Source organism: Phyllobates terribilis, unplaced genomic scaffold (genome assembly GCF_046119375.1).
Source record: "Phyllobates terribilis strain yellow unplaced genomic scaffold, ASM4611937v1 Scaffold_1__5_contigs__length_1240528914, whole genome shotgun sequence".
Lineage (NCBI taxonomy): Eukaryota > Metazoa > Chordata > Amphibia > Anura > Dendrobatidae > Phyllobates > Phyllobates terribilis.
Genome location: NW_027362761.1, coordinates 62,183,112 through 62,199,536, shown reverse-complemented (window position 1 = coordinate 62,199,536; position 16,425 = coordinate 62,183,112). Strand labels below are relative to the sequence as shown.

The 16,425-nt window shown below is 37.9% G+C and overlaps 1 protein-coding gene across 3 annotated transcripts in view; it reads left to right on the top strand.

Annotated features, from left to right (window-relative positions):
• The window catches only part of PAX5 (paired box 5), a 383,086-nt gene that overhangs the window by 168,851 nt on the left and 197,810 nt on the right, over positions 1-16,425 (top strand). The window contains exon 7 of one of the 3 annotated variants that reach the window (XM_073662491.1): positions 11,835-11,945. The exons of the other annotated variants lie outside the window; for them this stretch is intronic. Within the exon in view, the coding sequence (XP_073518592.1) occupies positions 11,835-11,945 (111 nt within the window). The remainder of the gene's footprint in view (positions 1-11,834; positions 11,946-16,425) is intronic. 3 annotated transcript variants of the gene reach the window in all.

Here is a 16,425-nt window from a genome sequence, read left to right as displayed (position 1 = left end):
AAAGATAATTATAGTGTTATAAAAATGTATGTAAAAAGAAAAAGGGGCAATGGAAATGGATAGGGCAGTGTAAGAAAAAAAAAACCCATACCACTGCTAAGAGTGTGGAAGCTGCTAGTAGCAGTGACACCACCACTAGTAACAGGTGACCGAGCAGAAGTACTACCAAACGCAAGTCACCATTGGCCTCCTTTGCATCCGTAGTGAGGTACAAGCAGAGGGTGTTATGGAATATATGGCACATCACACAGCTCAGCCACAGAAGGATGACATCTCCTCTAAGTACGACACAGTTAGTTTGAGTCAGTGTACTGCACAGAACATTCTGTGTTATCGCAAATGACTAAGAGGGATTATTTTTGGACAGTTTTTGACTTGTAAAAAACAGGAAAAGCATGCCAGTGTACTTTGTTATTAAACGGGCTGTTGGTTACCATCCATTTCTGCCGGGTTGACATCCATTTTTATGGTTAAGTAAGTTTGATACTGCTAAAGCTGTGTTAGTGGTAAAATGATTAGAGGAGACCTCTGAGTACTATACACATCTTTTCAGTGCAATTGGAGTACCTGTGATTTGCCACGAATCAAATTTTTGGAAAAATTTGCCAACCTGACGAATTCAAGTTTCAAAATATTTGACCATCTATCTACATACCATATATGTATATTTATTAATAGATAGATATCTAATATATAAAGCTGAATGTGTGTGTGTGTGTGTGTATGTATGTATGTATGTGTGTATGTCCGGGATTGGCATCTCCACCGTCGCAGCTACAGCCACAAAATTTTGCACAGTCACACGTCTGGACCCCGAGAGCGTCATAGGCTATGTTGTGAGTTGAAATTTTAACCCCTCGCGTTCCAATTCACCAAACAATTTTGCCCCTATCTACATAATGGGGAAAAAGTGAAAGGAAAAGTGTTGGAGGCAAATTGACAGCTGCCACATGTGAACAAGGGAGAATTAAAGAATGAGAACGATGGCGCCAAAGAGTATATACCGTACAGTTGCTAAGGTGGGGCCCCGACATGGGATACTCGCACTCACCACACACGGGGATATGAACACACACACAAAATGCGCCACACACTACCACGTGCTTGAACACATATACCACTCTCAGCACACAAAACTCATCTCACAAAGATTTATCAGGCTGCCAATAGCAACCAATCACAGCTCAGCTTCTATTTTGCTACAGTTAATTAATCTGAGCTGTGATTGGTTAATATAGGTTGGTTAATAGGCTTGTGTAAGGTAATAAGATGTCAGTTAGGGTGTGTTGGTGGAAAGGCTGATGTCAGTCACATTACTTCTATGTGAGAGGATATAGAAACAGCCAGTTACAGACTATTTTACCACAATAATGCCTCATAAGAAAAGGAATTTCATGGCACGAATGTCAGCTGATGCGAAAAGAAAAGCTGCATTACGGGCCAATGAAAAATGTGAAGACCGAGAAACAAGGCTGACAAACATGAGAACAGCAGCTGCTTCCTCAAGAGCCAATGAACTTTCTGAGCAGAGGGAAGTGAGGCTCGCAGACAAGAGAACCAGAGCTGCTTCCTTAAGGGCTCATGAACTTTCTGAGGAGAGGGAAGCGAGGCTTGCAGACATAAAAGCAAGAGCTGCTTCCTCAAGAGCCAATGAACTTTCTGAGGACAGGGAAGCGAGGCTTGCAGACATGAAAACAAGAGCTGCTTCCTCAAGAGCCAATGAACTTTCTGAGGAGAGGGAAGCGAGGCTTGCAGACATGAAAACAAGAGCTGCTTCCTCAAGGGCCAATGAACTTTCTGAGGAGAGGGAAGCGAGGCTTGCAGACATGAAAACAAGAGCTGCTTTCTCAAGGGCCAATGAACTTTCTGAGGAGAGGGAAGCGAGGCTTGCAGACATGAAAACAAGAGCTGCTTCCTCAAAGGCCAATGAACTTTCTGAGGAGAGGGAAGCGAGGCTTGCAGACAAGAGAACAAGAACTGCTTCCTCAAGAGCCAATGAACTTTCTATCTATTTGTTTTGTGGTTTTTGTGTGGAGAATAAATTTTTGTTAACACATTCTATTTTGCTAACAGCAGTTATTAACCCAGGCGAAGCCGGGTAGTACAGCTAGTATATTATAGAACTGTAGATAGATGGATTATGGAGCCGAGTTTGTAATTCAACAAAATGTATTGTAAAATTACAGCTGCTCAGCTGTACAGAACTGGAATAGGTTCCCTAAAAATTTTAATAAGGTCATTCTGTATCACTGAAAAAGAGTTGCAACATGGACTTGATATTCTGGAGCAGTTTTGTACCTTGGACTTAATATTCTGGGTCAGTTCTCTTTTTCTATCTCCTTAATGACCACCAATATGCATTTTTACTGGCCTAAGATATGAGAATAGCATCACCCGATGGGTGAAAATGCAGTAACTGTCAGTTGTACACTATAGCTGACACCCTGCTGCATCAGTCACAATTAGTGTTGACACCAATCATGGCTGTTGAACCCTTTAAATACTGTTGTCAATAATGACAGCGGGATCTAGATAGTTTACAGAGTGTGGGGGCTCCCTCTTTAACCGCATCAGCACCCTAAGATCATGATTGTGTGCTCCTAATAATTGACATGACAATCCAAGGCCAAGTAATGACCTTAGAGTCCGCCAGATATGGTGGCCTGTTCAGAAGTTAGCAACATTTTAGTGGTAAAAATATAATTTTTCATTCCTTTCATTCCAGTTTTTAATATGTTGAGGGATTGCTGTATTTAAAATGGTATCAATTTAGTTTTTCTTCCAATATATAGGTCGCCCAAAGTCACTTGAAAACTGAATAGGTCCCAAAAAAAGCTTTGTAAATTTCCTTGAAAAAATTAAAAATTGCTGCTAAATTTTAAAACCTCCTGACATTCTAACAAAATAAAAGGACATCTGACAAATGGTGTTGATGTAAGTTAGATATATGAGAAATGTTATTTTATAACTATTTTGTGTGGTATGGCTATCTGGATTATAGGTATAACATTCAAAGTTTGAAAATTGCTAAATGATTGTCAAATTTCTGATATTGTTTTTTTTTAAAAATGTTAAACATATCGGCCAAAATTTACCATGATCATAAAGTATAATGTGTCATGAAAAAATAGTCTCACAATCACTGGGATATGTTGAAACATTCCAGAGTTATTGCCACATAAAGCGACACATGTCAGATTTGAAACATTTGGCCTTGTTACTAAGGGGATATGTAATGCTACCCCATAATATCGAGCACAGAATACTATACAGTCTTGGCCGAAAGTGTTGGCACCCTTGAAGTTGTTCCAGAAAATGAAGTATTTCGCCCAGAAGCTTATTGCTATTACACATGTTTTGTTATATAGATGTTTATTTCCTGTGTATTGCAACAACAGAAAAAAAACAGAGACAAAAAGGCAAATTGGACATAATTTCACACAAAATCCCCAAAATGGGCCGGACGAAATTGTTGCACCTTTCCAAAATTGTGGGTAAACAATATGAAAATCACACCTAAAAGCACATAAAAAGGGGAGACGTTGACTCAAACTTTGCATTGTGTGTCTGTGTGTGGCACACTAAGCATGAAAGCAGAAAAAGGAAAAGAGAACTGTCTGAGCATTTGAGAACCAACATTGTTGAAAAATATCAACAATCTCAAGGTTACAAGCCCATCTACAGAGATCTTGATGTTCCTTTGTCCACGGTAAACAACATAAGCAAGAAGTTTACAACCCATGGCACTGTAGCTAATCTCCCTGGATGTGGATGGTAGAGAAAAATCGACGAAAGGTTGCAAAGCAAACTAGTCCTGATGGCGGATAAGCAGCCCCAGTCAAGTTCCAAAGAAATTCAAGCAGTCCTGCAGGATCAGGGTGCATCAGTGTCAGCTTGAACTATCCATCGATATTTGAATGAAATGAAACACTGTAGCAGGAGACCCAGGAGGACCCCACTGCAGACACAGAGACATAAAAAAGCTAAACTGCAGTTTGCCAAAATGTATGTGAGTAAACCAAAATCCTTCTGGGAAAACGTTTTGTGTACAGATGAGATCAAGATAGAGCTTTTTGGGAAAGCACATCATTCTACTGTTTACTGAAAATGGAATGAGGCCTACAAAGAAAATAACACAGTACCTACAGTCAAATATGGTGGAGGTTCAAAGATGTTTTGGGGTTGTTTTGCCGCCTCTGGCACTGGGTACCTTGACTGTGTGCAAGGCATCATGAAATCTGAAGATTACCACAGATTTTGGGTCGCAATGTAGTGCCCAGTATCAGAAAGCTGGGTTTGCGTTTTAGGCAATGGGTCCTCCAGCAGGACAATGACCCCAAACATACTTCAAGAAGCACCCAGAAATGGATGGAAACAAAGCACTGGAGAGTTCTGAAGTGGCCAGCAATGAGTCCGGATCTAAATCCCATTGAACACCTGTGGAGAGATCTTAAAATTGCTGTTAGGAGAAGGCACCCTTCAAGTAAGAGAGACCTGGAGCAGTTTGCAAAAGAAGAGCGGTCCAAAATTCCAATGTAGAGGTGTAAGAAGCTTGTTGATGGTTACAGTAAGTGATTGATTGCAGTTATTTATTCCAAAGGGTATGCAACCAAAGATTAAGTTGAGGGTGCTAACAATTTTGTCTGTACCATTTTTCAGGTTTTGTGTGAAATTATGTCCTATTTGCCTTTTTTTCTCTGTTTTTTTTGGACTGTTCCAATACACACAAAGGAAATAAACATGTGTATAACAAAACGTGTAATTGCAATAATTTTCTGGGAGAAATACTTCATTTTCTGTAACAATTTGAAGGGGGTCAACACTTGGCCATGATTGTATGTGTGGTACAGGGCCACAGGAACATTCAGTGCAAACACACTCCTGCACCATATGACTGTAAAATACATAATTTATAATTGTAAAATAAACAGTACCATAACAAATAGAACTCTGATATATTAGATTATACTGGTTTGTATTTTGATTTTGCAATAGTAGGTAAATGAACAACATGCAGATAAACTCTGAATTCTGGTAGACTAATATTTAAATTTTTGCATAATGTGGAAACACACAAAATGTGCCATGTAAAAGAAGACACTTGCTTTGACACCTCATTTGTAATCCAAGATCTCTCTCCATGTCATGAGATGGACCGTTTCACCAGCTAATGTGCTGTAGACCCTTTAATGGCTTTCAAATGGTATTGACAGTAGGTCAAATGAATCGGTGCTGAATGTGACCTGCAAAGTAGTTCCAGGGCGCTGCAGTGATCTAGTCTTAAATGACACACAACTAAAGTATGTCCAATAGATATGCTAACAAATTGCTGAAAGCTGATACTGCTGTATGCAAAACCATGCTCACACAGAAACATTCTCCAGTAATGTATGTATATTGTTTAGCTGAAGGGATTATTTGATTTGTTAAGCTTTATTTAGAATCGCATCACATTTCAATAGAGACAGTAGATGAAATATTAATAGATTGTGGTTTAGGTCTTTTCGTTTGCAATTCTATGCTTTATAAGGCAAATTAAAGGGCCGAGAAGCTGCTGTAAACAATTAGATATTTTGTATCTGAAATAACAGTAGTGAGGACATTGAGAATACTGGAGAAGGAATATTGACTTGCCTCCTGCCGCTTTTTTAGCTATAAAGAAAAGATGGATAGATAAATCTATAGCAAAACTAACAGGCCTGCTGACTTGCTTAATGAACTGCAGACTTAATGCAAGACCTGTTAATTTTTTTGTGAAAGTCTGTGGTTCCCTATGTCGCTTGCATTATACATTTAAAGTGATAACTATTGATTTATATTTAGATTTTTTAATTTATTTTCGAAGCATAACTAATTATCAAAGTACAATACTGTTATATGATCATGATATTCCACAGTATTTATGCATAGATTCAGAAATATTATTTTATCATCAATAAAAGATACAGGTAGAAATATGCCGAACTTCACACAAGGTGCTTTGTATGGTTTAATATGTAGATTGTAATTTTCCATCCTTATGCTATGTTATAAAACTACATTATTGAATATACAAACCCTGGCAAAAATTATGGAATCACTGGGCTCGGAGGATGTTCATTCAGTTGTTTAATGTTGAAAAAAAGCAGATCACAGACATGGCACAAAACTAAAGTCATTTCAAATGGCAACTTTAGGGCTTTAAGAAACACTAAAAGAAATCAAGATAAAAAATGTGGTACTCAGTAAGGGTAATTTTTTTCAGACCAAGCAGAGGGAAAAAATTATGGAATCACTAATTTCTGAGGAAAAAAATGTGGAATCATGAAAAACAAACACACAAAAGAACACTCCAATACATCACTAGTATTTTGCTGCACCACCTCTGGCTTTAATAAAAGCTTGCAGTCTCTGAGGCATGGACTTAATGAGTGACAAACAGTACTCTTCATCAATCTGGCTCCAACTTTCTCTGATTGCTGTTGCCAGATCAGCTTTGCAGGTTGGAGCCTTGTCCTGGACCATTTTCTTCAACTTCCACCAAAGATTTTCAATTAGATTGAGATCCGGACTATTTGCAGGCCATGACATTGACCTTATGTGTCTTCTTTCAAGGAATGTTTTCACAGTTTTTGCTCTATGGCAGGATGCATTATCATTTTGAAAAATGATGTCATCATCCCCAAACATCCTTTCAATTGATGGGATAATAAAACTGTCCAAAATATAAATGTAAACTTGGGCATTTATTGAAGATGTAATGACAGCCATCTCCCCAGTGCCTTTACTTGACATGCAGCCCCATATCATCAATGACTGTGGAAATTTGCATGTTCTCTTCATGCAGTCATCTTTATAAATCTCATTGGAACGACACCAAACAAAAGTTCCAGCATCATCACCTTGCCCAATCCAGATTCGCGATTCATCACTGAATATGACTTTCATCCAGTCATCCACAGTCCACAATTGCTTTTCCTTAGCCCATTGTAACCTTGTTTTTTTTCTGTTTAGGTGTTAATGATGGCTTATATTTAGCTTTTCTGTATGTAAATCCCATTTCCTTTAGGCGGTTTCTTACAGTTCGGTCACAGACATTGACTCCAGTTTCCTCCCATTCGTTCCTCATTTGTTTTGTTGTGCATTTCATTTTTTGGAGACATATTGCTTTAAGTTTCCGGTCTTGATGCTTTGATGTCTTCCTTGGTCTACCAGTATGTTTGCCTTTAACAACCTTTCCATGTTGTTTGTATTTGGTCCAGATTTTAGACATAGCTGACTGTGAACAACCAACATCTTTTGCAACATTGCGTGATGATTTACCTTCTTTTAAGAGTTTGATAATCCTCTCCTTTGTTTCAATTGACATCTCTCGTGTTGGAGCCATGATTCATGTCAGTCCACTTGGTGCAACAGCTCTCCAAGGTGTGATCACTCCTTTTTAGATGCAGACTAACGAGCAGATCTAATTTGATGCAGGTGTTAGTTTTGGAAATGAAAATTTACAGGGTGATTCCATAATTTTTTCCTCAGAAATGAGTGATTCCATAATTTTTTCCCTCTGCTTAGTCTGAAAAAAATTACCCTTTCTGAGTACCACATTTTTTATCTTGATTTCTTTTAGTGTTTCTTAAAGCCCTAAAGTTGCCATTTGAAATGACTTTAGTTTTGTGCCATGTCTGTGATCTGCTTTTTTTCAACAACATTAAACAACTGAATGAACATCCTCCGAGCCCAGTGATTCCATCATTTTTGCCAGGGGTTGTATGAAGAGCATTAATATTATCTAGAAATGTTTTGATGCAACGTTGGAGTCAACAGTATCAACTGCTTAGAAAACAAAGAATATATAATAAAAATGTAGTATTATTCTGAATAGTGCGATCACTCTGTCTATTCTTATTATATCTTATTATACATACTAGGTTCCTCAGACTCTTGCAATGTTTGCATCCAATATTGCCATGCTATTTTTCTTGGACATAACCAGTGGTTGTCCCATTAAAGTGAATCTGTCAGCATTTCTGGCATCTGTTTTACTTAATAAATATATCCCACATAAGATAGCAATTCTCAAACATCTTTCCTTGAATCTCAATATTGAGACATTCCTCTGTTATTCTTACTAGAAATGTATGAAGAAATTGACATTTGGAATAGATGAGTCCCGTGCACCACTCCATTGTCCATGCACACTTGGTGCAACCCTCCACAAGGTTGTAATAATACAAAGAAATCCTGAAACCAGGGCACCAGATGTCCCCCTTGTGAACTTTATTAGTACAGAAAAATCACAACGTTTCGGTCGCGCAGGGCCTTTATCAAGCCATAAAAAAATGATGCACATCTCTCTCTTTTTATGGCTTGATAAAGGCTCTGCGCAACCAAAATATTGTGATTTTTGCTGTACTAAAAAAGGTACCACAATGAGGACATCTGGGGCCCTGGTTCTTGTATTTTTCTGACATTTGGGTTACTAGTTGGAGATGTGTCCCTACACAGGCTGACTTGATCCAGTCATTGCTGCCAATGTCAGACTGTGTAAGGACACACCCCTTTGATTGGGGATTAGTAATACCCAGTTGTCAATTTATTCATAACTTTCCCAAAAGAACAATAGAAGATAGGGATGAGCGGACCCATGGAAGTTCGGGTTCTGGTACCCGACCCAAACTTTATTGCAAAGTTCGGACCAAGGATTAAAACTGTAATAGCGAGAAAAAGTCAGCTCACCACTTGGAATCCTCCGGGTGCACGGAACTCCGTCCTGATCCAACGTGTTAAATAATAAAGGAAGAAAAAAGTTGCATTTCAGCTCCAGAATAAATATAAAAAGTTGCTTTTTATTTAACAAATGCTAAAATCAGCATGGCACTAGGCATAATGAGGAGGAGAGAGAGCGATGCATTTCAACCACCCACTGCAGTCTTAATCTAAGTACCATAACTGTACCTGAACCACATTGAAAACAATGGGGACCCAAACTTTTGAGCTGAAAAATCTCCCTCTCTTCCTGGACTTCCCCTGTAGAAGGGAGAAGTCTGTGTTCGGCGTTTAGCATCAGAGACTAACTGTCCAATATGAAGTCCCCGAACTTTTAAGTTCAGGTTCGCTCATCTCTATAGAAGAATGTAGACTAATAAAAGAGGTGCTCCAGAAGCATTTTCTTTTTATTGGGAATGCAAGTATTCACTAACACAGACATGACAGTAGGGCTTAATGCATGCTGGTTTCCCTTTTTTCTAACAAACAGTATAATATACATTTCAATTACATCATCCTGGTTTCAGGAACTGCTAGAATTAAGTGGGGAGTTATTATATGCAGACATACCCTATCATCCAGAGGGTTTCCTGTTTTTTCTACTCTGAGTTCTCATTTATATGAAGTAGTTCAGAATTCTTACTTTTCCATCCATCTTTCATGGTAGAGTCATACCATATTTGCTTGAATTTATGTTAGTAGATTAACAGATATCACTGGGAATCTGTGACCAAATATTTATGTGCCTATCCAGTATTGAACTATAATAGGATCACTAGATTAATGTTAAAGGATCTCAAGAAAAACAAAAACAAATAGAAACCTAGGATAAGCATTATTGATGCTGATTGTAATGACTTACATAGTTACATAGTTAAATAGTTACATAGTTGAGAAAAGACACACTTCCATCAAGTTCAATGGGAAAAGATAAAGAGAATGGGGTTTACATACATCCACAAAGCATGATCCATTCTGCCCAAAAAAGCAAGCTTTTCCCTCTTTATCCCAAGTGTCAATCAGCTGGATCAACATTCATAACAAACATTTTATACAATTACATAAGTATTTATGTTGTTTTTCTTCTAAAAAAAAAGCATCTAAGACTTTCTTGAAACTGTTGATTTCTTCCGCTGTGACCTACTCCTGAGATGGGCTGTTCTACAGATTAATAGGTCTTGCCTTCTATGGAGATTAAGGGGAATCTTTCAGCAGGTTTTTGCTATGTAATTTGAAGACAGCAGGAGATAGGGGCTGAGACACAGATTTCAGAGATGTGTCACTTACTAGGCTGTGTGCCGTTGTTTACTTACAATGAAGGTTTTATCACCAAGAGACTATCACTGCCCAGACTACAGCTCACGGGACTGCTAGACCGATTTGACCCCCTCCTGTGATAACCAGCTCACTGTCAATGGACAATGCATGCAGAGGCCTGTGGTGTGGGAGGGGTTAGCTTTCTCAGCTTTGCTTCATGCTAAATCTTGTGTAACAACTGTTACACCCAGTAAACCAAATGATACATTATGCTTCTCTCAGACAAGGTAGCAAAAACCTGCTGACAGATTCCCTTTAAACCTTGTAACCTTTTTCTCTCTAGATGGAAGGAATGCCCTCTTGTCTTTTGAGGTGGTTTTACATGAAACAGCATTTGACTATATTTTTTGTATGGGCCATTTATTTATTAGTACAAGTTAATCAGGTCCCCCCATAACTAAGGTCTTTCATGCCACCTTATCAGTTTTGTGGATCTTCGTTGCATTTTTTTAAACTCCAGGGCATCCTTTCTATGAACTGGTGCCCAGAACTGAACTGTGCATTCCAGATGAAGTTGTATTAACCCTTTGTGGAGTGGTAGTATTACTATCACAGCCTATTAAACTTAGGCTCCTGAGACCTTTGGAGATCATATATTATCTATTATCTCTAGGAGAAGTTGTGTTTAGTCTTTGATTTAATCTCCAGTGTCTATATCTGAATTATACAAGTATTACATGCCTATGCTGAGACCTCCAGAGTGAAAGCTGATCCTTACTAGCTGCACTGTCTGGCTTATAGAAAAAGGTTCATTAACAAGGGTATTCAATTTAACAAAACAGTCATATAACATAGTAGGACATATAGACAAGGATAGGCACCTATAAATGCTTCTTGACAAGCTACCGCTTTGGAAGAGAAGGGTTCGGCTGTTAACATGTTACTTGACTACTAAAGTGTGTTTTCCTTAGTTTGAAAGTTTAGGATAGTGAATAACTTCCTGATTGTTAAGTGTCCAACTGCTGGTTCCTCTTGTGATCCAGGGAATAGAGCACTGCAGAGCCCTGTCTTAATGGAGTGGAGGTCGAGCATACACACTTGTTTCTCTGGCAGTCCCATAAAGAATAAATAGAGCGGAAGTATGCATGTTCAACCTCCACTCCATTCAGATGGGGAGCTGTGTATTGAGGATTGCAGGTGGTATTAATGGTTGGATCTCAAGAAATCAATGAGCTATCCTTTTTTAAATGTAAAAAATTAAACAAATGAAGCAAAGAAATATTATATGATGCATGAATACTTTAGAAACCAGTGTTCCTACCATTAATAAGGTATGCCTTGGAATGTATCCATCAACCCATTGGTCATCCATAGTAAATCTGGTTTCCACAAATTGCATTTTTATGGTCGGTGTTATTCCATTGTGTTGTTTTAATTCTTAAATATGTAATCTTGGGAGCATTAGTTGGAAGGAGCATAACTTAGTCTTGGTGTTTATAAAGTAATATATTTTTTACATGTTCCTGTGTTCTTTCTATAGTCTATATGTTGTAATAATCACTTATCGCAAATAATTTATTTAATCTTAATTTTATGTAAACTGTCAATATCATACAGTATTATCCATAATAATTTTAATGTTTGGGTATTGTTTAGCATTAAACTGCATGAACCAAGAGCAAGATCAATGACATTATTGAAAAATTTAAATGTTATCTTAAATAAAAAGACAACAGTTTCAGTGTAGAATTTCCTATAAGAAAATAAATAAGAACACGATCAGAACACGATCACAATGGGGTGATCTGGTTCTGAACATTACCTTATGGTTTCAGCAGGTCCGTTGGCTTCCACGTTTGGAACAGGTTGAGTTTTCTGGCGGCTCGACAGCTCAGTGGCGCGATTTTCGACTCGCTCTTCATCATGAGCCCAACAGCCGAACCTCGGTAAGTCCACATGCTCTTAAAAGCGAGCTGGGAGGGGACTTGCTATAATGATATTATCCTTGCTGAGGATTTTTATTGACAATAATTGTTTTTTTTTATTGCATTGAAATGTCAATTTACCATTGTGACATGTATTGCTTTATATTACAATGATGAGCAACTAAAATTGCTATCGTTTTTAAAAGTTATTAAAATCAAAGTGATGCCACATGTATTTTTTTTTTAGTATATTACTTATAGTTTGTAGTAGTATTCCCCAACAATGACTCTGGAACTGCATGTGCCCTTTACGTGGATTCCTAGCTCTTACAAGCTACAGATACTATTATGCTTCTTTGACATTTTATTATTATTATTATTATTATTTATTTATATAGCACCATTGATTCCATGGTGCTGTACATGAGAAAAGGGTTTCATACAAAATACAGATATCACTTACAGTAAACGAACTAACAATGACAGACTGGTACAGAGGGAAGAGGACCCTGCCCTTGCGGGCTTACATTCTACTGGATGATGGGGAAGGAGACAGTAGGTTGGGGAGTTGCAGCAGCTCTGGTGTTGTTGAGGTGGCAGCTAGGTCATGGCAGGCTTGATTACTAGGTCCAGACCATATAATAGTGAATTGTTAGTTCTATTATATTTATTTCTGATATATATATATATTTATTCATCAGGTCGTATCATTTAATTGGAGATAGCTTTGGCAAGGTATAGTTTACATGAGTAGCCCACATTACTATTTTATCCTGATGTAGTCTGTCCACATATCCAGAAGGCAGTCATTGACACACTCCACAAGGTCCCAGAGTTCCAATTTTCATTTGGACTCAAGGTCCCAGAGTCTGGAGGAAGAGTGGAGAGGCACACAATCCAAGCTGCTTGAGGTCTAGTGTGAAGTTTCCACAATCAGTGATGGTTTGGGGAGCCATGTCATCTACTGGTGTAGATCCACTGTGTTTTATCAAGACCAAAGTCAGCACAGCCATCTACCAGGAAATTTTAGAGCCCTTCATGCTTCCCTCCGCCGACAAGCTTTTTGGAAATGTCATTCTCCAGCAGGACTTGGCACCTGTCCACACTGCCAAAAGTACCAATACCTGGTTTACACACAGCAGTATCACTGTGCTTGATTGGCCAGCAAACTCTCCTGACCTTAACCCCATAGAGAATCTATGGGGTATTGTCAAGAGGAAGATGAGACACCAGACCCAACAATGCAGACGAGTTGAAGGCTGCTATCAAAGCAACCTGGGCTTCCATTCCATTCCATAGATTCCATACAGTACATCAGGATAACATAGTAATGAGGGCCACTCATAGTAAACAGAATCTTGCCCAAACTATCTCAGATTAACTGATACCATCTGTTTCATAAGGATGTCAACGGTTGCATAAAAATTATTTAAAAAAAAACAGCAGATAGATAGAGAAATGCTAGCATGAGTGGAGCCGTACATGCATTTTTTCAATCGTCATCAAAATAAATTTAATCCAAGATTCACATTTTAACAAATTGTCTAGCTGCATACTAAATTTTAAGTTTAATAGTTAATCTTGTCACTGTATGGAATAAACTGTATGTATCAAAAATATATAAAATAGAGAGAAGATATACTGCACCTCTAAAAAGATTATTGCAATATTCATATAGCTGTATGATAACCATGGCCAAGCTAACAGTCTTATTTCTTATCATCGCACTGCATAATAGGAAATTAGAATGCCTAATTTTCTGGCAACAATATGTTTGTAGTTTGGCAAACTGTTCTCCCAAGACACCCAATACCTAAATATAAAATAACCATACTAAATTCCAAAATTAACCTAAAACTCCATGGGAGTTTTATCATGTTCATTTTCGTTTTCCAGGATAACAGTGGGTTTTACGCAAATAACCTGAAATTTTATGGCATACTAATTAGTATAATGAACACATATTATAATGGGATACCAGCTAAAATGGTTCATTTTGCGTTCATGGCATACATTCCAAAGCTATTTAAAAAAATTATAAAATGTATTTCCTTTAATAGAAATAATGTCCAAGTCGCCTGTTGGACTTGATTAGTTCACTTATTGCAGGTTCTGTCATAGTTACTTGTAAATAAATCACTAATAGTGTTACTATTCTGTCACCACAATCTACTTGACATGACACATTTTGACAAAGTTGGCTATTGGTAGTTGTAAAAAAAAATTAAGTTCAGTGAAGTGTAAAAGTAACAGAATCTGAGGCCTTATGGTATCCTTAAGTCTGATGGTGTTACCAAAGCATGTTCCTTTGGAAGACCTATAATAAAAGAACTAGAGGGTGCAAACAACCCTTGATGCCCATCATGGGGTTAGGAGTAGATCACTTTGACCTCCGATGGCCTAAAAAACAGTAGAAAAACTAAGCATTCAGGGCTGTGGGGAATGTGTCACTCACACTTGACCCCTCTCAGCTCTGGCGAATGATTGACATGATAGGGATGAGAGCCAGTATAGATGCCTATTAGGAGGTGTCTCACACTTTTATCTAGTCCTTGGTTGTCACAATAAATGGTATGCTGTTTATTTAAATTAACATGAATTAATATAAAGAGAAACTTACAGTTTTGGATGTAATGGTGTCAACTAGAATAAACTAGAACAAAGTAAGGCAATGGGTGGATAGAATGAAGACAAATTCCTTCCTAAACAGAATTTAATACTTAGTTTAGTAAAGCTATTATTAAATATGGTTCATTAATGTTATTCTGAGTTCATCAAAAATAGCATATAACTAAGAACCTCAGCTTAAGGCCATGTTCACATTCTCAGTATTTGACATCAGTATTTGTAAGCCAAAACCAGGAGTGGGTGATAAATCCAGAAGTGGTGACGTGTTTCTATTATACTTTTCCTCTGATTGTTCCTCTCCTGGTTCTGGTTTACAAATACTGATGTAAAATACTGACCAAATACTGAATGTGAGAACGTGGTCTAAAAAAGTTAAAACAACATTCTTAATGAGGTTAATAGCAGTCTATAGCAGCTGTACTTGTCGACTTGTCGGAAGGTTTTGGTATGTTTGACTTTATAATTTCCAAAACATATAGCTTAGAAGGAACAGTGGTTGTCACTATGTAGTGCTTCCTTTCACCAGCGGTGGCACTGCAAGGAACTTGAGCTGCCTAGTATACCTGGAAATTACAGTTGTTTGTTGGGGTCCAATCAGTAGAAAATCCCATAATCTGATTATTATAACGAACAGGAATTGTCCCCATTATGTATAATAAGAAAAATGAGTCACATTAATCATTCTTCTAAATATCCCCAAATGCTGATGGGGCCAAAAAAAAGATTTTGTATTAAAATACAAAATCCATTTTGGGTAAAATGCTAACACGACCAATTTTAATGTCACTGAAATGTGTTAGCCATAGGCCACTAAAGACTCCTAATCCTAAATTCTTTGAGAAACCGTCTTTCCTGATTTAATCCTTTCCAATATGAAGGTAGTGAAACGCTCCTCCGCGAACTTTCGCATCCGTAATTTTTCATTTTGTTTATTGCATTTGTAAATTAAAAGACCCGCCACTAATACTTTAGTTAAGCAAATGTCACATCATAACACAATCAAATGCCCCCCACTTCCTCCAATTCTTCTATTTTTTTTATTTCCATTCCCCTGCATCACAGAAGCCAATTTAAACTGCAAATGCAAATATTTTCCATCTCTCATTCGCACAGCTTTGTGCTCACGGGGCAGTCTTTTCATTGTATATGTGTGTGCTTGCTAGAGATTTACTGCCTCGTGGCATGCCACATGTCTTAAAAATTACAGTGCCCATTTTCTAGTGAAATAATTTCAACGAAGAGTGGCTCCTATTACAGCCCGAGACGCAGGGACGTCATGATTTATTATTATTTATGGTCCCTGGGCCTTGTTTATGCACGACGGGTTAGGTGCGCGGGATAGCAATGCCATTATGCAAATGACATTGAATGTCCTTTCTGAGCCTAAATAATTTTTGTGTTGGACGATTAAACCTCATCTGTTATTGATATGGGCTGCAGTCGGGCTATTAAAGAGTCCCAACAGTACTTACTCCCAGTAATGGGAAAATTGAGAGGAAGAGTCTAAACAATCGCCTCTAGTGTGCTGTGATTGTCTGCTAGGAGTTGAACATAATAAACCCCCTGAATAGAAATTGTGTTTACTACTTAGGAATAAATAAAGAGGGGAGAAAATGCAATAAATTACACTTTGTGATTTGAATAGGCACACCAGAGCATTTGCGTTCTTTTCAATTTCTTTATATATTTTATTTATTTGCTTTTTTTTTTTAGGTAAATAACAAGTAGCAGGGAATCATTCCCATCCAGTTTGTAATGCATTAAACAAGCAAGGAAAAGGTGGGTGGGAGGGCTGCTAGTTAAGTAGAAAGGAGAACCAATATTGTCCGTCACCACTTTCGCTTCCCTCTCGCTCCCTTTTTTTGACACAGCT